Source organism: Falco peregrinus, chromosome 12, assembly GCF_023634155.1.
Source record: "Falco peregrinus isolate bFalPer1 chromosome 12, bFalPer1.pri, whole genome shotgun sequence".
Classification (NCBI taxonomy): Eukaryota; Metazoa; Chordata; class Aves; order Falconiformes; family Falconidae; genus Falco; species Falco peregrinus.
The window spans coordinates 22,611,833-22,634,477 of record NC_073732.1 but is presented as its reverse complement, the minus strand read 5'-3'; the positions used below and the strand labels follow the sequence as shown (position 1 = coordinate 22,634,477).

The 22,645-nt window shown below is 38.0% G+C and overlaps 1 protein-coding gene across 8 annotated transcripts in view; it reads left to right on the top strand.

Annotated features, from left to right (window-relative positions):
- NAALADL2 (N-acetylated alpha-linked acidic dipeptidase like 2) overlaps positions 1-22,645 on the top strand; it is a 504,178-nt gene that overhangs the window by 101,064 nt on the left and 380,469 nt on the right. For 5 of the 8 annotated variants that reach the window (XM_055817254.1, XM_055817256.1, XM_055817257.1 and 2 more), the window contains one exon: positions 1,683-1,761. Coding sequence is in view for 2 of the 8 variants with exons in the window: in XM_027794421.2 (XP_027650222.2) it covers positions 17,191-17,233 (43 nt within the window). In the remaining 6 variants the exon portion in view is untranslated. Of the gene's footprint in view, positions 1-1,682; positions 1,762-16,941; positions 17,234-22,337; positions 22,452-22,645 lie in introns of those variants that run through there. The other 3 variants (XM_027794421.2, XM_027794418.2, XM_027794420.2) reach the window with 3 other exon arrangements.

Genomic DNA, 22,645 nt, shown 5'->3' with positions numbered 1-22,645 from the left:
TATTGTATTTATGTTTGCCAAGGAAATGTGCTTTTTGGAACTCAGTAACTCCATTCTTACTTCATTTTAAATCGTTGCTGCTTTGCTGCAGTTCATTGTCAACTGTCCTTGTGAAAAGGGGACCAGGTCTGTGAAGGGTAAAATATGAATCTACTTTAGGATTGGTATTTTCCTCATGGTTTTACTTGACTGTAGAACCCTGACCTAATGTTGATGTTATTTGTGCTTTAAATGGGGGATTGGACTGTGTGACGACTTAGGCTTCTCCCAACCCCAATTATTTTATGCACCTATGACAGAGCTCAAATCTACAATGATAAAGTTATTATTCTTCCATTTTTATGAGCTGTGGCTCTGTGGGCTTACAGTGAGGGCAATTACAGTAACAACTGTAGTATGAATAGTTAAAAGTGCTATCAGTTGTGTTTTGTTGGTTTTTTTTAAGATAATTTATCTCTAGATGACAAATTCAAACATGTCTTTTAAAATTATCTTTTACAGCTTTTATTCTCCCTGTTATTTAAAGGACAACTTTGGTCAGACCTTTGAATGCATACTAGGAAAAGATGTTGAAGCCAGTTCACACACACCCCCACCCCTCCCCAAACCCCAAAGCCTGTCCATCTCCCAACCACTGTTTTCCACCTAATCTGCGCAAGGTGAAGCCTGTTTCAACACGGCTGCTACAGCCATTATGTTGGATCAGTAAAATTTATATGAAAGCCTAGAGTCTGTGAGATGGAAACTGCACTCCTGCTAGTTCAGTCCGTTCTTTGTTTATTGGGATTTAGCAGTAGCTGTAGTCCTACAAAATGGAGTACCGGAGGGGCTCGGTGGATTCTGCGTTGTGCGGTGGGACACCTTGGAAAAGAAGCTGCAGTGTGTTGGTCGTTTTGTTGTTGGGTTTTTTTTTTCTTTTTTTTTTTTCCCTCACGATAATGTCCTTGTTGCTCCAGTATGGTTGTGTTTACAGAACATTGCAACAGTACAACTTGGTTACTATTGATCCTTTTTTCCCCTTTGTTTTATAATTTATGTAGTGCAGCATCAGAGGGTTATTAGTGGAGTTATCTGTACAATCTTTATAATAAGCTTTGATCAGTACTGAACTGCAGCAAGATATGCAGAGACTGTTTAAATATGTACTGAGCTACCTTGTTTTGCTTGGGGAAGGAGCACATTGACACCTTTGGCATTTCATTAAAAGAAAGAGGGAGATTTATGTGGATGATAATGAGATTGCTAGTGGGAAATAGGTGAAAAATTGACGTAATCAGGATATCAGGTTTTGTTGGTTGTTTTGGTTTGTGTTTTTTTTTTTATAAGAACACTTCTACTTTGCTGATGGCTAAACAAAACAACTGTTTATTGTCCAGTGTTTTGTTGTAGAGCAGAAGAACCACCGCAGGTTCCCTGAACATGAATCTGCTACTTCGTGAACCAGACCTCGCTGGAGTCAAGGGCATTGGTTTTGACACTTCAGGCAGTCATGTTTTTGTTTTTTTTTTTTAAATGAGAAAAATACTTCATAAGTACTAGCATGTTTAAAAATGCATTCTACTTTGCTGCAGTGTCAGGAAAATTCATCTTATATTTATATTTACAAGTTTCATCATTGGAATTGGCTACTTTTCTGTTTCAGTGAATGGTATTAGAAAATGTAATGCGTTCTTCTTTTGCAGAGAATTAACGTAGAGGCCAGATTGAAAACATGTCTTCGTGAAAAATATTCTACAAAACTGATACCGTCTTGGCTTTAAGGTAAATATAATAATAAAAAAAATTGTGTCAAACACCTGCTCTAACTTTTCTTTTCATCATAGTTGTTCTGTTAGAGAGATATGTGAGGATATTATGTGCTGAGAACAAAGAAAGTATTTTAAGGAGGTAAGTTGAAAAATTAATTTATATTTAGTAAAAAATTTAGTCAAAAAATATTTAGTCAAAATAAAGTGTAAGCGTGAGCCAATAATTTGGGTAGGCTTCAGTAATTAAACAAAATGACAGTCAGTGGCATGAATGCTTATGTGACTTACATACTGCCTTGGCAAATGTTTTTTTTTGTCTAAAAATTGAATATGCGTATGAAGGAGAGATCACTACAATTGAATGGAAAATGTGAAATTACGAAGGCAGCAAGGTATAAATAATTGAAAGTCAGGTTTCAACTCCAGTGTCTGTATTTCATGAGCTCAGTTGCAAACAGAATTGCTAGAATGGGAATTCACATTTTTGTTTTCTCTTCATTTTACTTTCATAGTACCATACTCCTGGTATAGAGAGCAAGGCAGTGAAAATGACAGAGGGGTAATTAAATATCTGTAGGAAAGTAAGAGCCAAACCAGAGACTAATTTTCAGTACTCTACAGCTTTCATTATACATGTATATGCTTTGATTTCTCATGTGTATGGGAAATGTATCCTCCAACACTGCATATTTCTAATCTTTCTCCTCCAGAATTGTTTAACTTCCTGTGTTCCGTGGTAAGATGTTGCAGCTTATTTTGTTTGAGAAATCATAGCAGAAACTAATTATTTTATGAACAGTTAATTACTTTCAAGAATATCTATTTTTAATCTCTGCTAAACAGTCCTTTCTCGTGGCCGTACATAGTTTGACTGTTTAGTATGTCTTGTCCATTTGTTGAAATAAATCAAAATGGGCAATTTCCAGTGTTTTTGGAAACTTTTTGGGTCTGTTTGCCCTGCTGTGTCTGTGGATGAAGGGGTCAGTGAGACTGCTGTACTCAAAGTGTTATTTTGAAGTGAAACTTTCTCCAAATTTAGCCAGTGCTGTTAGATGTAATAGAAACCATATGCTACTTCATATCCCCAGTATTAGGGGTTGTGCTGTTGGCACTTGCCACAAAACCAAGTTCCAGGCAGCATAATAAATTTGAAAAATTCACTGTCAAGGTATATTCAGTTGTGTGTTTGGTTGAAAGGCCCGGGTTTTGCCCTTAAGCATCATGTACTTCTAGAACCAGATCAGATTCTATAGTCTTGCTTGTAAAAGAAGATCAAAGTAAATGTCAGCGATACTTACAAAAGAAGTGCTGGACCTTCAGTGAACTTGCCCAGCTGTCCACGGGTTAGGACAGCAACTCGTAGCTGGATAAGAGTTTTGTTTCATTTTACACTTTTATTCTACATAATGACACTGTATCATGACCTTGGTTATATCCCCTTTAGAGTGGGGATTATGATTTTTCTATAAGGAATTTATGATGATTGGAAGTTTTCTTTAAAGGACTATGGAGTTACTTAAAGAATTTGCTGATAATAATTTTCTGATTTGAATAGTATTTAAATGCAGATGTTCCTATAGCAAGACCCCAGGTAAGTGTGTATTAACATTTAATATTTGAGATACTTGGTAAATACCCAAGGACTCAGAGGTGGCCGGAATGTCTTATTCTTTGCAAATATTGAACTTGTCTGAATTACTGTCATGGTATAGATAACATGTTAATGAACTGAAGCCTTAATAGGCTATGGATCAAAACAGAAGGGCTTGCAATGATGAAATTACTTGACTCTAGAACTTGCCAAAATATGCTCATATAGCTTAGACAGTCAAAATAAATAAAAAAGCAACACTGCATTTGCCAGTAGCTCAGAGAGCTTGCTCACTCTGGCCAGTATAGTCGCTTCCACTCTATGCTTCAAATATGTCCTGTGAGCACAGTAAGCAGTTACATGGGTGGCTGGGCTTGTGGGGAGACTACTGTCCTTGAAGACGAGGTCTCTCCCAGTGCCTCTGGGCCATGTGGTGACAGCAAAACCAGTTTCAGATTCTTGATCTTTTTACCCTGTTTGGTGCCACCACACAAATTCAGCTGTTCCTTCAGCTGTATCATGATGGTGCCATGGTTTAAATAGTTGTAAAGTTTCCATTAGACTCTGGCATAGGAGAGAAATATTTAAGAAATCTGGCAGTGTAGATATCGATCAATATTGCATTTGTCTAATTAGCAAATTGGTATGAGTATGCTTGTTATTCTGAAGTGATTATAGTATAAAATCAGCAACATAAAATCCTTCTTCTTGCGCTATATACTTCAGGTGCAAATTACAGAAGTTTCATCTAGAAATTAGAAGTGAATCTTCAATTTTTACCTGTGGGAACACAACCAGAAGAAAGTTTTGTGAAACGTGAGTCTGTAAAAATGTTTCTGTGTTCTAAGGAGCAAACAGTAGCAGTCCAGATGTTTCCTCCTATGCCATAAAATTCTCTCTGTCATCCAGGTCTTTTTCACACCAGGGTTGTTTCTGTGCCTTACATGTGCTTTGTGAAGTTTCATTCATTTTGAATGAATTCATCTGCGTTTATAAAGTGTGTAACAGAATACCCAGGAGCCTTATTAAGGAATTGTGGGAGATTAGTCGTCCTGAGTGATGGCACTGTTCCTTCTCTTATCAGTTCTTCATGTCACATGTGAAAGTATTGTGGTGTGGTTTTTCTCCTCTTTCAGCTGCTGTGTACAGACCATGCAATAATTCAGAGCTGGAGCGACTGATGTGGTTGTCCTGTCTGGAGGCAAATAGGCCTTCCTTGGACTAATTACTTCGGTGTTCAGCAGCTGTACTTAAAGCAAAAGCCTCTAATCCTGAAGACTCTGGTGATGAAAAAGCTCCTGTGATTCTTGGAAAATTGCCCAATAGATTACACTGTTGGAAAACATTTGCCCTGTTTGTTTCTTGAATTTGTCTGAATCATTTTGAAGCACTGAAAATAGCACTTTTATTTCCGCTCACCTGTGCAACCTTATGCTATCATTTTTCTGATACAGGCTTAGTTATTTAGACTGCTAGTTAATCGTACCTGAACTTCCACTTAAATATCAGATTAAGCATTAAGCTCTTTCAGCCTTCTATTTGCAAGGATGTTTTACAGTGTTCTTCATGGTGCATGTCCTATAATCTCTAATCAGCTCCTTCTCCAGTCATCGTTAACAGACCTGAAAACATGTTCACATAGCGGTCTCAAAAATGAAAACAAGATAGAGAGACAATGCAGCTTCTTAGTTGTATGCTCCAGAGAGACCTCTGCACAGCCTCACCTGGGAATCTTTTGTTTCCCTATTACAGAATTGTGGGGTTTGTAATGCTCAATGTTTTTTAGTGCTTTGCAATAAGCTTTCCAGTATTTTAATATATTTCTTTACTTGAGGAGTTCTGTTAAACTTCAGTGTCATGGAAACGAACAAGATAACAAGAAATACCAAGAATGCATTATAGGGTGATTTGATGGTAGCATTAACATGATACAAGTATTAACTTTTGCTGAAAGAGCCGTATCTTCCCCTCTGTCCTCAGCCATAGCCCTACCACTTCCCTTGCGCCACCATGGATGCTTGAGCTGCAATGTGAAGGGCTGGATGAGGCTGCTTTGGCTGAAGCTAACCTGGGGCTGGGAAGGGGAAGAGTTTTCATCTTCGTTTTCATGGTCTAGCTCCCTTTATGGCTGTGTAACTTAGCTGCTGGTGCCTGCAAGTGGAAGTTAACCTGTGGCTTCAGGATGGGGAGGCAGGGAAACTGCTGCATTGGAGGTCATGCATATTTATGTTGATATTAAGGACAGTGGATAGGCACATGGTGTGGTTCAAGCCTTGCTTTGTCTCCATGGAAAACCTGAAGATAACACTTTAAAAGATTTCTGCTTCTGAGATCAATTGAGTTGTATTTATCTCGACAAGGTTTAGAATAGCATTTCCTCATGTTGAATGCCATTCTTCTGGAGTTAAAAAGCTGTCATCTGTTATTTTATTTTTTACAAATTCAAAGGGCACTTTAGTGTTGTCAGCATGAGATCATCGCTGTCTAATAATAGGCATTTTAGAGGATTTCTATTAATGTCGACTTACAACAGAGCCCTCTTAATAAAAGAACTGCACCTTATAATCATGTAGTGTATCTTTCAGTACAAAGCAGTTCTATGAATTGTGTGAATTGGGTAATATCTATTAGCTGTTAAAACTCAGATAGTTACTTCTGATCAGAAAGAAAGTAGTCTTGTTTAACTTCCCCCTCCCCTTCATACATCTATGAGAGTGGGAGCCTGTGTGAGGGGGGAAAAGAAAGGGAGCCTGATGGTGGTTAATGGCTAATGAATACAGCTAAGGATACAGGAACGGTTGCCAGGCAACACAGGGAGGATGGGCTGAGGTCCCTTGTCAGTACATAAAGTTGACAATTGGCTTATCTCTTGAGCTCATGAAGACTGACTTTTGCATTTTTGCATAATTTATTCTCAGTATGTATCATAGCTCGGTTAGATTTTTATATTTCAGGTTTTGTGTGTATGTATTTCATTCTTTTAAAAAGAAACAGAACAAGAATGGAAGCAAATTAAGTTTTTTAGTTAAAGGAACAGAGTGTGTTGTGAATTCTGTCCCATGCAGTTATTATATTTTCAAGAAGAGAGCCATGTTTAGTAAGAGATTTGCCTAAAATTGCAAGCTCTTAGATCTAATTCCAGGTGAAGTTCTGTTTTCTTAGTCTGAGAGCCCTCTGAAAGTTACCATCAATATGCTCGATGCTGAAAGATGATGAGCTGGCATTTATGTTATAATTGCAATCTTGAGAAGATTGCCTTCTTCTGTGGCTGAAACACAGTTATTAAGTGACGCATCTACTTTGCTTCCCTTCTTACACTGAAATAATATCAGGCTGCCAACAAAGTGTGTACACTGAGGAGTGTGACAGACTTGACCTTGTACAAGTTGTTGTTACAACGGTTCAAATGAATTTTGAAAACGAGTGTCAGTATGAGCTGTAGATCTCTCTGCTGCAGTGTAATTGTACATAGGTGGTGCTCCCTTAGGCAGACGAAGGGTGGCCTGTGTTAGTTTTGCGTTCTCTAGAAGGCCTTTCTGGAAAAGTAGATGGACATTACTACGTGAAGGTGGTTATCATTAAGTGAGTATTGAAGTAGTAACTTTTTTTCTTTTCTGTGGAGATAATTATTAAGAAAAAAGTTGCAGTTGGCTTGAAGACCCTGGTTGCACAATCCGGTAGGCTGTGTAGTTCTGATAGTACCAGAGGAAGTAACGTCCTTAGCCCTTTTGGCTCTCAAGAACACTTTTGGTGCTTAATGATAAGGTAAAAGCTGTAGGAAACAGGTTAGGTTCTTGTTTTGAATTGTTGGACAGGAGAATTACCTAGCCGTTTCGTGCCTGTTTATTCCACCAGGCAAAAATGAGGTTACTGTGTATAGATCTGCAATTGTACTACGTTGGGAATTCATAAAAGGAAAAGAGCCCACAAAACCACACAAACCCACAAAAATCTCTCCTGCTAGTAAAAGCAATTGTCATTTGCAAAACACTTGCTTCCATTTTTTTCTTGTGAATGGCTGTTAAGACTAAAACTTTTTTGAGTGTTTAGCACACTGTGAAACCTGACCAGCTGTCAAAATATAGGGTGTTTGTTTGGAAATGTTTTGATGGAAGCTGCAAAGAAATCCATTACATTTACTGGACACTTTGTAATTATCAGACTTTGAATAAAGGAGATAAAAATCAGTATTTTCATGTAACTTTTTCCTGCACGGTCTGTTCTCTTTCTCTCTCTCTTCCCATGCAAACACACAGAGGCAAGATAGCAGCCAGCTGTGGAGGTACTCGGAAAACCAGGTGAAAGGTTTGAAATGTTTCAATTTGTACATCCAAAGGCTTGAGGCAATTGTCATTAACAAAATGGTCTTTCTCCTTCATTTTTCATGTTGTATGCTTTAGCTTTTGACTTACTATTTGTCTTTTTAATGGTTTGTACTTACATTACAAGCCCTAAGTTTGCTATGGGGTATTGATAAATGTTTTTGTAGCTTTTGATGATTCATGGGAAAATTTGGGTAAACTTGTCTGGACTGTATTTCACGGTAACTTGCATTCCTAAGGGCAGCTTTGGTCTGTAGGTAAAATTGCTCTTTCATGTCATCTGCATGTTTAATTGTCTGCTGATATAACTTATTAACTTAGACATAACCGCCATGATTGAAGGAACTGCATACAGCACTAGTATTACAGAAACTTTGGATCCAAGTGTTTGAAGTGCTTTAATCTACTGTATCAGTGAGGGAAGAGATTCCACATTTATGAATCTGTGTTCATGTCCATGATGTCCAAATTGTTGGCTATCTACTTCCCTATAATACATTCTAAGACAACACAACACCTTAAAAATTACTATAATTGAACCGAGAAAATAAGTAAGGATCAGTAAGATTAAAAATAATAATAATAATAATTATAGCAGTTAACAGTTTGTACAATGCAGTGCTATTCAAAAAAGTCTGGACAGCTTCTGTAATGTTAACAGGAACGTTCTTTTATTTACAACCAAATTAAATACTTTTAAACTTTAATTGTTGGCCAGCTTTTGTAGTGAATGCAAGTGGAATGTATTTAATCTTTTCAGCATTGGATTAGAATACATGTTGGTGTCTTTTGAAATTTGGTACTGCTAATCTGTTAACACATTGGTTACATTGAAACATTGGTTAAGAAAACTGAAACTATGCAAGTTGTTCTTTAAAATAATGCTTTAATCAGCCAGTGTTGACACTTTTGATTTGTTTTTGCATGGGTTTTCTTTAGTTTTCTTTGACTGCCTCACACTGTACTAATTTCTGTAAAAACAAAAGTTTTTCTTATGGCACTGAAACAGAAAGTCATGGAAAGTTGAACCCAGAGTAGAGAAGAGTTAAAGGATATTTTTTTTTTTGCGTACTGTGAGCATGGTTTGAAAGAGAGATTCTGATTCCTTTTCTTAATTATGGACACAGAATTAACTTCTCATCCTTCATTTGGGCCTCTGTGCTGTTTTATTTACCTTGCTTAATACCATGTCTGAGATACGGAGATAATTTATTGATTGAAGTGTATGAAACAAATGCATTGTATGGAAGCAGGGAAAAAGGGGCATGGGCAATGTATTTTAGATTTCATTTCCTATGTTGCTTCTGCATTAAAAAAAAAAAAAAATCTATGTGAAAATATATTAAGCAATGCAATAACTGCATACTAGTAAATACAAAGCCAACAGCTGTGTTTTCCAAGAGTATACCGCTGGAACTGGGAAAAATAAAACTTTATTGCAGATTTGGGGAGAAATGGAAAACAATGCTAATCTAAAATAATTTATCTTTTTTTTTTTCTTTTTTTTTTTTTGTCTTTTCTCACTTGGGGAGAATAAGATTTTGCTGCCTTTACTATCACTGGAAAAATGTAGCTCATTCTGTTTTTTAGGAGTATTGCACGGATAATTCAGAGATGCAAACCACAATGGAAAGTGTTATTCCATACTAGAAACGCTTTATATACGAAGTTACTTAGTAAATAATTGGGCAGACTTTGGAAAACTTGGGGAAAAGGAGGAATTTACTCAATCTAAAGCACAGTTCAAGTGTGATGCATGTGCCCTGCTGTCAGAGAAGGTGTGCTAGGCCAGCGGCTGAGTTGGTTTGTGCAGTCCAAGTGTTAACGTCACCTGCCCATCTGATTGTGCAGAGTAGTCGTAAAAAACTAATGAAATATGCTTTATCTGCAGAGGTTTGTAAGCAGATGTGAAAGCATCTCACTGGAGAGGAGGAGATGGAAAATTACGGGTGTGCTGAACTTGGGCTGCACGTCTATGTGCATACTGCATGGTGCATCTGGACCAGAGAGGATGCTGGACTCACCCAGTAGCTTGCCAGCACCAAAACGAGCCGTCTTGCTCCTGTGTTCTGTGCTCCTTTGTGGGCTGAGAAACATTTTTTTTTTTTTTTAAGTAGCAGAAAACTGAGAAGTGGTAGGAAAAAACAGGTAGCTTTGTGCTGGCTAAACTGGGAGTAATGAACTGAATCAGCTTATCATAGCGTGAGAAGACTGCACCTGGCAAAAGGAGGCAGCCAGTCAGTAAACTTGCTATAAAAGCAATAAATGAGTGTAGGATATTGTTTTAGTGACAACTTTTTTTCAGTATGCCCCCTCGTTTGTCATTAGTATGTATCATTTGTCTGACTTGCTGTGCAGAGGCTCACTGTTTAGCCTGGCTGATGGTATGACAAAGCGGAGTTGTGTTGCTTCGCTTGATTTGGGAGGGAACAGTTTGCCAGCTCGTAGTGCTCAATGGGAGGGATGTATTGCAACTCATGGCATTTCATGAAATGGCTGTCATGCTGTATGCGGCAGTTTCACAAAGTGAGCTAGTTTGTTAACATAGTATTCCTTCTTTATAAGATATACATATATATGCCTTTACATAAAGAGATAGATATATATATATATTTTACAGCTCTTCCGTTGGAACAATGTTTAGTGACTGAAAATTCACACATTACATCCTTTCTGGCTCTTCTGTATTTGCTGGGGTAGAATACACTTCAGAGTCCAAGTCTTCATTGGCTTGAAAATCCGTCTGTGTATTAATTCACTGTATTTTATACAGTGTATTTGTTATAAAAGCTTGCATATGTGGCTGGAATGCAACCGGACCTACTTAAACCACAATTCTTGCCAGCTGTGCTAAATGTATCTAGAGATGAGTGTTCATCTTGCCGAAATCAAAACACAGTGTCACCCATGTTTGTCTTTTGAAGAAATGCTTCCTCTAAAAGGGTAGAATAAGGATAAAATGGTGTTTTGTTTTGTTTGTTTGTTTGTTTGTTTTTAATTATTAAAGCCGATAGCTTTTGATTCCCTGTGTCAGGCTTTTAGGCTCTGTACTTCCTAATGTGATCTTAGAATAGTGAGATTTAATTCTTAGTTGTGCAAGATGGAGTTCAGTATTAGCTGGCATTTATAGTGTTAGCTCTCTTTCTGACAAATATTAGGAAAACATTTTTCATTCCCTCACTCTTTTGCACTCCTTTTATTAAGCTGCTTACTTTTGTCATTCAGTTTGTCCTTTGCTTTCAATTATAACGACAAGATGCATCACAAGCAGGGGTGGTAGAAATAAATTTTGCAGGTATTTTTAAGCAAAACAAACAGCATCTTTAAAAAGCACTCATTTAATTTCACTGCTTTTGTAAATAATGAAGTGGATTGAAGGGCAGTGAAATTGTTACCCTTTTTACTGGATCTTATATGCTCTGCATTACTATCATTTGCATGGCCATACTATCAAGTATTGTCTTCCATGAGTCAGCTCTTTATACTTGTTTGCATAATTTGATTTTGTTTAATATTGAAAAGACCAAATCAGAAGGAAAAAAGAGGAGCTAATACTTACTATTTCTATCTTCTGCAAACCAGCTTCATAGTAACATGTCTGTAGCTTTGGCTTTTGTGCAGTCATCTTTCAGCTGCTGAAGTCAGCTAGAGTTGTTATTTATTTTTTACACTCTCATCTATATTTTCATTAAGTAGGAAGTTTAAAAACACTAGAAGTGAATCAGGAGGCCATTGCTGATTTTGATTGCTAACATTTTTTTGAGGTTTAGTTGCTAAAGCTGAGTGAAAGAAAACTGAGGAACAGGAACTGATTAGAAAAAGATATTTAAAGAAACTTCAGAAACGACATTTTGACAAAGCACCTGTTTTCTGTGGAGGGAAAAACACCTCTGTTGGGGAAAGTGGTCAAAGTGTCCTTGTTTAGCTTTCCAAAGCATGACTTATAGAGTGGAGAAAGAGAGATGTTGAGTTGTTTCCTTCTGGTCAGAAAGCTATCAAATGGGGTCACAAATTGAATTGTAGTCTTAGATCCCCTCTACTGTGTTACACTTGTCAATCATGTCAGGACTGATAGGTCTCAGAGAGACAGAACAATTATCCATAATTCAGGTATTTTGAAAAGTAATGTATGCATTATTAGTAAAACAACAAAAAATAATGAAAACCCCGTGGATGTTTTGAACCCTATTTTCTGCTGCATACTAATAAATTCCCTTGATGTGTTATTTTCTCACTTAGCAAGGGACCAGGGGGAGCCTTGAGCTACCTGTTAGTCATATTGAGATTGCTGCTCTTTGGAACCATTCTCCAACAAAGTGGCCAGGAGGAAGAAACACCTCCTGTTGGGTCTGGAAGACCTAAATCTTAGTGCTGTTCAGTCTACATCAGTATGTTGCAGGTTAGAGTGGGTGGTTTGGAGCCTTTTCTGGTCTCTTGAAAAACCCCAACAAACAACAAAACAACAAACCCCCCCCAACAAATCTAAACTAACAACAAAAAAAACCCACAACCATTTTTAAACCTAAGAAACTTTCTTCATGGAAGACTCATTAAAACTAGTTCTTTTCACCATAAAAATAGTTGTTCCAACAAAGTTATATTTTTCTGAGAAGTTGTAGTGAGCTGGAATTGGTGCTCAGAAATAAAAGAGAGAAAATATGCTTTGCTTCCCACTAAGCTCAAAAGTGGTGATGTTTGCATCCGTATGAAGTCTTATACGACAGCTTCCTTGTAACTGGTGAAAACCTGTTTACCACAGCTAGGCTTGGAAATAAAACTCAAACGGGCTAGAGGAATGTGGGATGAAAATCTCATCCATGATGAAGTCAGTCTTTCTTGGGTTTTGCTCACTGCTCAGCTCGGTCTGTGCTGGTTCCGCCTGCTGGCACTCAGTCATTGCTTCTTTTTGGTTTTTAGTGCATCATTTCCATTAACACTGAAAACCTGTTTCACTGTCGTTTTTGAGACTGGTTATTCCTGCTTTTGTTTTTAATCCATTTTAATTGTGGAAGAAAATACTTTCTTCCCTCCCATCTCCTGTTTTAATTGAGACTGTAAGCTAAGCAACTGCTTATAATTTGGAGGCTGACCAAATAATGCCATCTCTTTTACTGTGCTATTTTCCATGGAACAAATAAAATAGCCTTGTTGCTCTTAAACAAATAACCAGCAAGAACAACACAAACCCTCAAACACTCACAATATAAAAACCTGAACATCAGTACCTGTGCTCCCTGTTTTTGTGAGGGAGATTGAATTGGCACCACCCTTCTCTCTTAGCACTCCTGCCATTGATGAAGGTGAAATACTTTTTATTCTTTCCTGTGAAAAAGTCAGCCTGCGGTGCCAGACAGGTACATTACAAGAAACTTTGTGGACTGCTTCTCCCTTGTGACATGCTTTAAAACACTTGGTCATCAGCTAGCAAGCTTTCACAGAGCCTGGATCATGGAGTCATCTTAGTGATTTGTATAAAAAGAACTCTGTGTGGTCCCAGTACTTATATTTCAGTTCTAGATATGATTTGTATTATCTGTGCAATTTCACGTGTAATAAGTGTGCCTCATTATTCATGTTTATAAAACTATATTCTTTTTGGGGAAAAAACAAACCAAAACCAAAACAACCAAAACAAAACCACCCCTTTCTATTACATTTAAGATTATGTAGCGTAATACCTCTGGGAGTTTGAAACGCATTACCAATAAAGAATGACAGCAACTGTGTCAGCTGTTGATGGTATTACTGTGCTTACATTAATTCTGTAAAATATCTAGATTCTTGAGTAGAAACGAGAGTCCTGAAAACAATTTGGCAAGCACTTACAGCAAACCTTTCATTTTCTGAAGGCTTTCAGTTGTGAGAACCTCTCTGTTTGTTTGCAGAACTACCCTAGAAAACTTGTGATAATATTCATCCTCTGGCAAACCTTCTAATTATTGGTGGAGGGTAACGTTTCTGAAGACATTGAACTTAGGCTTGTATGACGTTTGCACTATGATTCAGTGATCTGGCTGTTCAGCATGGCTCTGTGCAGAGCGTAAGATCTAGCTTTTCTCTTTTGTAGGCCTGATTGATATCATCATCAAATTATGTCTCTGATCATTGTCTGTCGGTGGCTCTCCTTTGAATCAAGGAACGTTGTAGTTGCTGTATGGTAAATGCACAGAACGACTTTCTCTTCTGGGAGCAGAACAAAACTGCTGCATTTTCACATCTGGGTTTTTCTAGAGAGAGTGAATGAATTAAGAGCTCCTCCTTTGGAAAGCACTCTATGTAAATCATTGCACGCAAGTGAGCACACCAGACAGTTTTAGGAGAGCATAAAACCAAGCTAGCCATTTCTCACCATCAGTCATTGTTGGAAGAGGGAGTGTGAAAAATCTTGAATTTCAGTCCTTTTTGCGCTATTCCCACTTGTAGGCTTCATTTCCAAGGAAGAAGTATTTTCAGCACTATCGCTCTCATCTCTTGAATTCTTAAAAATATTTAAGAGTTAACAGAAGGTGATGTGATAAAATGCTAGAACTTAAGCTACAAAATACTTCTGTAGGTGCTAAAAGCCTAAAATCAGGCTCTTTAAGGAAAGTGTTGGTACTCAGTAGCTGAGAGAAATAGTTATTTTCTATTGCCTTAGTCTTCTGTTTTCTTTGGAATTAGTAGCTCTCTCTGTATGGGGGAGGACCTCACAGAGTACAGCATTGAAGATGAAAACTAATCATTTTGATTTCTCCCGTGTTTAGAAGTTACAATAATCTAGGGTATTTAACAATTTCTGTCTTTCAAGAAATGGACAGTTTGTGTTTAGAGAGGGCTTTCTCTCTCATCAGTTAATTGCCACATACTTTGTTTTGCACTCCAGAACTTCATTGATAAACAAACTTGTTTTTCTTAATTATGTCTCTTAAATACAGACCAACTTAAGCTTGTTTGAATACACAAACTCTGCACTAGATTTTTTACTTCCCCATGTTTGGTGGTCAAGAAAGAGTTTCTGTATGGGCTCCTCTGCTGTCCCCAGGAAGGACTACGTGCAACCTAGGTTTTGGTTCCCAAATCAAATTGATAGTAAATGGTATGCTTGCCATAGTGGCCTTGTTTGAGAGCTGAGACAAAGAAAGATTGCTGTCCAAATCTTTTTCAGTTTTAGGTGTGTTTGGTCAGCTTTGAGCTTCAGGAAAATCATGCAGATATCCTTTTGTATTGGGGGCATATTTGAAAAGCATGAATAGACATAGTCAGGCCCTTTAATGAAGCGTCAGTATCTACTTTTGCATGCTTGTTTCATTAACTGTACTATTGGATATTTTCAGGAAAGGCCACTTTGGTTTGTTACTCTTGAAGTAATCACAGAGCCAACAAAGGTATTATTTATGCATTTCTCCACACACAAAAAATACTGAATTTAGAGTCTGTCCTGAGGTAGAGGAAGGTGCATTAGAACCGAGCTGAAAAAGACCTCCAGCCACTATATGGGTGTTTCAACTGAATGTTTTGCTCATACTTGCAAGTGAAAACTTAGTGAATTATCTCGAGCTAATGTTCAGCATTGGAACTGGAAGTTGCTGGGTGTCTGCTGTGCAGCTGGGGAGATCGCCCAGGCATGTGCTGGAGTCTCCCCCCCCTACAGTGACTTTAACCTGGCCTAGGGCAGCTGCGGTTCATGGACAGTAAATTGGGATTCGAGGAGGGATGAGGTGGAATGTAGGAACCACTGACTTCAAATGTTGGGCCAGGAGCTGAGTCTGCAGATTATGGGGAAGAAAACTAGCAAAAGCTCAGCTAAATGAACATAAATAAAATAATGAAAGGCTCCCTTTTCAAATATAAGTTCATTTTGCTTTTCTCTTTGCTTTCTTGGTAAAAAGCCTTTTCAGACTGTGGAACGGTTCATTTAAGCTGGCTAATTTGATAATCAGGCGAGGATAAAGCATGAGGTTTTTCTTGTAAACTCCTTCATTTTTGTGAACCAGGTGAGAAGTTCTTTTGGAATTCATTGCTCAGATGATTCTGGTTTGGTATGTCTGATTTACTTTCTCTAGCAAAAGTCAGACATTGAAGTATGGCTAAAAGCTAATTGTGTGTGTGGATGAGGAAGGTGCTTAGCATGCACGGAAACAGTGGACAGTAAATCACTAAAGGGCATAAATATTTTTTACTTCTTCCTGTGTGATGATTAGCTTGAGGATTGGGGATATTCTTATTCATAAATAAAACTTTTGTTTGAATTGGCATAGTTTGTTTCAGAAATTCTGCTTTAAAGGTATGCTTTATCTAGCCTGAATTATCTTGAAAGACTACTTCATGTTTTCCCCATCTGTGTTTCTGTTCTAATAAATAATCATTTCAGTACTTTTTTTTAAAAAGGGAGGAAAAATACAATACAGTTTAGTTGTAAAAATATACTTATTTTCTACTGGATTAAAAATTATAATGCTATTGATTAGACCATTTTGAGATTAATCCAGACAGAGGTTAACATTGTGAGAACTACTTGGCTCTCACACTGCGAGAACTACTTAGCTCTTTTAATTTGTCATTGTTTGTTCTTTTAAAATAGTGCTATGGCTTCTCTTTGATTTTTGTCATTGGCAGTTGCAAATGTAAATGTTAAAATAAAGCTAACTTTGTAGGCAGAGATACAGGTGTACTTGTTCAACAAATTGATCACAAATGCATCAGACACCTGTTATTTGATTTCCACAGCAGAAAAGAACAAATATTTTCTTGGACCTGAACTTGAAGTCTGGCTGGGTGAGATTATCTTAAAAATTTGTGTCCTTGTGCTGGGGAAAGAGGAGAAACAAAGTACCTTTTTGTTTCATTTAGAAGCCCTTTCTGTTACACAGTCAAAACAATCTCAAAATTACGGTGTTCAAGTAATGCATTTTTCTTGGAGGTAATCCTTGTGAAAGACAGTGGTTCCTTGGAGGTAATCCTGGTGAAAGGCAGTGGAAGGGTGGGTGTGGGTTTTAGATTTTGGGATCTTTGCAAAAATTTCGCCAAGGGGCACTGTGTCTGTGGCAATCATTGTTCTCAGTGGTGGAGAGCTGTGGCTGCGGAGTTCCCATCCCACAGAGATTGGCTTGATATAGTTAGCATTTAGTTTTCCTGTGAAATGAAAATTTAGAGGATCTATAAAATCAGTTGCAAACATTCTGCAGGCTTTGGCATTTTGACTAAAACACCTGCTGCGAAAGAGAAAATGTCTTGGGATTGCTGTCTGTGTGAAAGTGAAAGGAAAGGGTGGGGAACAAATAAGGAGGAGAGTCCAAGAGGAGACAAAGCAGCCTTGCCTGAAGCACATGTTAATCAAAGGAGATCAAAGGATGTGATGTCAGTTTATAGAGAAACAGGTCAGGCAAGCCCAGGTAGCTCAGGAAGCAAGATACTAATTATTCACAGAAGAAAGTTAGGTGTACGGTTACCATGCACACTTGAAAGTCAGGAGGTCAAAACTTGCACAGTGACCAAGTCAACTCGATAAAACGACTTGGCTCCTTACAGGGCAGCTTATTGTTTTCTAGAAATGGGAGAGAATGAATCTAGTGTACGGAGCCTGTGCCAACAAGGTAAGCACATTCGACCTGGGAAATGCTGTGCTGTTGGGAGGTTCGGGGCATTGTTAATCTCTGCATGTGGGAGCTTGTTTTCCTGTGGGCTGTTGCAGCATGTGCTGCGCGTCCACATCAGGGGATGTGTTTTTGCATGTGCATGTGTTTTGGGGAAAGGAGGAAATCCACATCCATCATCTCTGCAAAACTTGTTTTCAAAAATAACATGGCATGAATTTAGAAGGGTAAGGGAAGGCCTGATAAGATCACGTAAGCATTTGGCACTGCATTGCCAACACAAGTGGCTTGAAACTTCAGGTGTCTGTGGATGTTGAGGGTACTGTTCTGTAACTTAGTTCAGTCTTATGCAAATATTTTTTTTGGATAGGAAATGCTTTGCACAACCGTTTTACACAAATTGAGTACCTGCTGCCTGTGAGCTGGGCATGGCAGATGCATAAAGATGAAAGATACTATTTGCATTTTGTAGTCTTGGCTTATTCCGGATTGTTGCTGTTTTGTTTTCTTCTGTGGGCTGTGCTAAGTAACACCAACACACGCATGCAAAATAGCCCTTGTAAGCACTTGTGTGAGTAACTGTAAGAACAGAGTATTCATTCCTAGGTGTTTTAAATTTTCAATAGAAGCCTGAACACAACCGTTCATAAATCTTGCTTAGTCCTTCTTTTGCAACATTAATGTCAAGCTTTTGCTTTGAGAAAGAATGTTTTCCCAGTAGCCCTTTTTTCTTTCAACAGGCAGTTTTAGCGTCCCAGGAAATATTATCTTCCTGAGGAATTATTCCATTATTTTATCTTCTTAGCGTTCAGTGTTTTTTCCCCCTGACATTCAACCTGTGCTTTTCTTTTGCTTGACTTTACCAGGTTCTTTCTGGCCTCTTTCTTACACTTTGCATACCAGCCAGGGATAAAGCTTTGTATCTATTTTGGGGTTTGCAAGAATCTTCAATCTATTACAAAATTTGCAAATTATTTTCCAGGACTTGAAATGGTAACTTTCTAGGCAATGAGAAGATGTGTTGTTATTTTTCCCGTGAAGTTATTCTTTATATACATGCAAGCGTGTTATACTGGGATTCAGATACATCTCAGACCTATGTTAGTTGGGGATAATTCTGTTAATGCCAGAGCAGATTTTGTTCACAGAGAACTATTCCACTGCCTTTTGTGTGTGTGTGTATTAATAAGTATGTACATACTACACAGAAAATAAAAAATAGTAAATTCAGTTTTGATCCAGGTTTTATTTTTGAAAAAAGCAACAGCAATGTTCAGTAGTGTAATCGTCTAAACACCATTTCTGGTCATGAGAGAATTACTATTGTTTCTTTCTTCTGTCTCTCCATTCAGGATCTGACTTGTGGTTGCAGGAGTATTCTGTTCAGAAATATATCCAGCGTAATTCTGATCTTACTTCAGAAGGAAGTAAGGAGCTATTTCACTGTTGCTAATAAAATTATATTGATAAAACAGATGTAAAATGTGTTCAGGCCTACTGCATTTCATACAGGTCTTTTGGGAACCGTGATAGTGATTCTGACTTAATTTTTGCCTTTTCTCCATTAGTATGAGTGAGCTTAGTCAAATGGAATTCCTTTTGATTTTCATTAGTGGAAATGGGATGAGAATTAGGGCTGTGCAGTAATACCATTTTTTAAAAATAAAAATGTTCTGTGTGTACATGCATGCAAACACACACATACACTCCCAGCATTAAGTTTTTCCAGTTGCCATCCATCTGATGTACTGGGTTATTTCCATGTGTGCTTGTTTTTAGAAACTGTCCAAAATAATTGGTGATTCAACTGGTATTTTTTAAGGAAGAAAAGGTGGAAGAATTAACATTACTCAGGATACCTGTCAAAACCACTGCAAGTGAGACAACGTGTATTTCTTTTCGTATTATTTATTTTTAGAGAACTTTGCGCTTGTCTGAATAACTAAAGGTGCCAGATTGACAGCCCTGGAGGCTGGCTTCACTTATTCATTAGCAAAAGAGATACGGCCTGGGCAGCAGGTGCACGAACCAACTTGCTGTGCTATACCCATGTGTCTGTGTTCTGCTATGTAAAAAAGCCCTTTGTTGTGGATCCAAGGGTTTCGGTCCTGTTCACTCCTTGCCTTTCCCTGCAGCATTTTCTTCTAAGGGCACAACATAATGGTCTTGCGATGATTAGGTTTGTGCACTAAAGACTACGCAGAGACCTTTATTTGATTTCACCAAACAGCCGTCAGATGGTGAAGAAGGCTCGGGGCTTACATAAATCAGTAATTCTCACCATCTGGTCAATCAGAAAATATAAGGTCACGCTGCCGTCACAGCATTTTTGTTTTGCACCAAGTACAGTAAGCTCAGAGAATAAATTAGCTCTTGGTTCCATTCCGTTGTTGTTCTGCGACTTCTGTAAATGCTTCAGACCTCCATTTCTGCGGATGCTTGCAGCCTGGGTGTGACAACTGAAAAGAGCAAAGCCCAGAACAATTGGACTTTGACTGCCAGCCACTAATTGATTCCTTTTTCAAGTGAGCACACTGAGAGCCCTCCAAAAATGCACTGCAACTAACTGAGAATATCTTGTATTTTTGCGGTGGTTTGGGTTTTTTGCTTTTTTTGTTCTTGTTGGATTTTTTTGCTTCTGGAATCAAGATCCATTCCTTCACACAAGTTCTTGCTTTCAGCCTTCCTGTAAATTAAGTACGGTTTACCAGAGAGTATGACAATATTAGCCCCACAAGATGCAATTACTGTAAATTTTTATTTTATGATATTGTACATGAGTTGTAATTGATTTTACACTGTATTATGTTGCTAGATGATCACAGTAGCTTTGCTCGCTTGCTAAGTGTGTGTAATACATGCTTGCCTTTCCGGCCCATGGAGGACAGAGTTAAATTGACAAGTTCATGTCAAAGCAGCTTGTTCTTTCAGTTCTTGGGAGGCACCATAAGTGAGCAAGACTGAGAACAGTCATATGAGCATTATTAATATACCATCCTGAAAATAACTGTTTTTTCAGGGCTCCTGTATGTGCTGCTTATTAACATGTATAAAGCATTTTTATAAGTGGTTTCATTATATATGTCCTTAATATAAACATATGATTAAATAAGTATAGTATTTCTTAATAATTTCCAGCAAGTTTAGATTTCTTCTGTAGTTTATCTGGGCTTTGGATCAGCTCTGAAGTGTATGTTCCTTAGGTTTGTTCTTGCTTTCTGATGTTGATTTTTAGATCAATATGTATGTAGTCTCATGAAACATTTACAGGCCAGGTCTAAAAGAGGTAGCTACAACTTTTTGCTGAGAAAGGGGATAGGAAAATACCAAGAGCCTACATAAAGAACGTAGCATGCTTGTATGGGGCAGTGGGAATTAAAAAGGGAATGTCCCAGAAAGCGAATTTCAGAAGGGTGGCTTTTCAGTCTCAAGCTTCCCTTTCTTAATGAGGGGGCTTTTTGGCCACCAGGTCTACCCTGATTGCTAGGCTGTATGGAGGTCAGTTTTGTTTCAGGTTTGTGTGTTTGAGCAGGACTCTGAATGACGCTAATAAGTGCTGTAATCAGCTGCAGTTATTAACTGTGGGATTCTGTAACAAAAGGTGGTAACTCTGAAGGTCCATTGTAGAAACACTTCCTCTGCCCTTTGTGTTGGATGACCTCAGTCCTCAAAATTGAGTGCCTGTTTGCTCTCTGGACAGTTATTAGCAGAACATCACGGGGTCCCTTCTTGGCTCTTTATGAATGATAGTAGTGAGGGTTTCCTCTGACAGCATTTCTTATACAGATTGGCTCCATTCCCCAACTGGGTACAGTAACAATGGGTAATTTTAAATAATTCATTTTATTGCTGCCCCCTGTAGATTTTTTACTTTCATTTCAAAGTGGTGAATCTAGAGAGCTGGAGAAGTATGTTCTGATCACTATCCTGGTCCTGTGAAAAATAGGAGATTCAAATAGTCCTGCAGAGCCATGAGCAGCTGGATTAGCACAGAGCACTCTTTTGACTTCAGCTGAAGTCATTCTGATTTTTTCTGGGTGCTTTTAACTCTTTTTATCACATATATATATATATATATATATATATATATATATATATGTTTTTTTTTTTAAAAAAAAAACAGCTTTAATTTCCCAGTTTATACGTGCTCATGAATCAGGGTTTGAAATTTCAGTTCTACAGAAATATCCTCACTAACATGAGCATATTGAAACTGAGAAAACTGCATAAATTGAAGCACGGGAACAGTGAATCTTTCTCCAATGGTGAGAATCCACTACATAACTGGATATCAAACCCAAGACTTCCAGCTCCCAATCTGCTTAGTGTTATTGTTTTTTTGCGGTTACAGTCCTTACCAGTTCTTAGGGGTATGTTGCAGATGATTGCATCCTAATATATATGCCTGAAAATGAAACAAGATAGCAACATCTTGCTGCAATAAATAGAACTGAAATTGAAAATGTAGTAGATGTATAGTAAAAGGATGATGCTTGCAAAGTGTCCAAAAACATTTCCTCATGATCTTGATTGTAAAGCTACTTTAAACTTTGAAAGTCTACGAAATGCAGAAATAAGCTCTTGTTGGCAGTAGGGACTATCAGATTTGGTGTTTGCCGAGCAGGGAAGTGATCCCATAGCAGTTGCTGGATTTTCCTCCTATATATCATTGCACAGAGTGTGTGGTAAGCATTATATTTATTTTGGCCGTTCCCATGCCTCTTTTCTCTGAAAGCGTGTCGCTTTCTGGAGAAAAGTAAAGAACTGAGGTTGACACAGAGGGAATATAAACGTGGTTTTAGCAGTTCAGGCAAAAAACCCCAAGGTTTATGTAAACACCTTATGCAGATATAACACTGCTTCGTAATCTGCAGAGTGCTGTGCATTCATACCAGGTTCAGACAAGGTGTCTTTTTCCTCCTCCTTCAGGTACTGGAAGTTTTCTGGAAGTGGCTGGAATTTTTTCCACCTTTGTGCAGGGATTGCATTCCATAGTCCTGGTGGAAAAGGTGGTGGTGGTGAGGGGGGTTTATTTGATTAGTCTTTTTCTTTTGCTTGAAAAACAGTATGTCCACTGATCTCCACCACAAACGCAGTGGTGTGATCCTGGGACGGTATCCTAAACAGCATTCTGTGGGGCACTGAGTTGCTGACTGAGATACGCTTTATAGAAGACAGGTAAGGTTGTTTTCTTCATTGCAATATCATTGTGATCAAGGTATTTAAATCGGTTTTTCTAAGTGTTTAGTTTTGGTGTGGGCTTTTTTTCCCCCCCTGTTGTGTCATCCCCCAACCTGCCCCTGACCTGGTCCCTTAATTACTCTTTTCATACTTAACGATATTCATAATATTCCATTAGATTCATGGTCATAGCTTGACAGTAATGTAGTCACATTACATTGTAATATAATA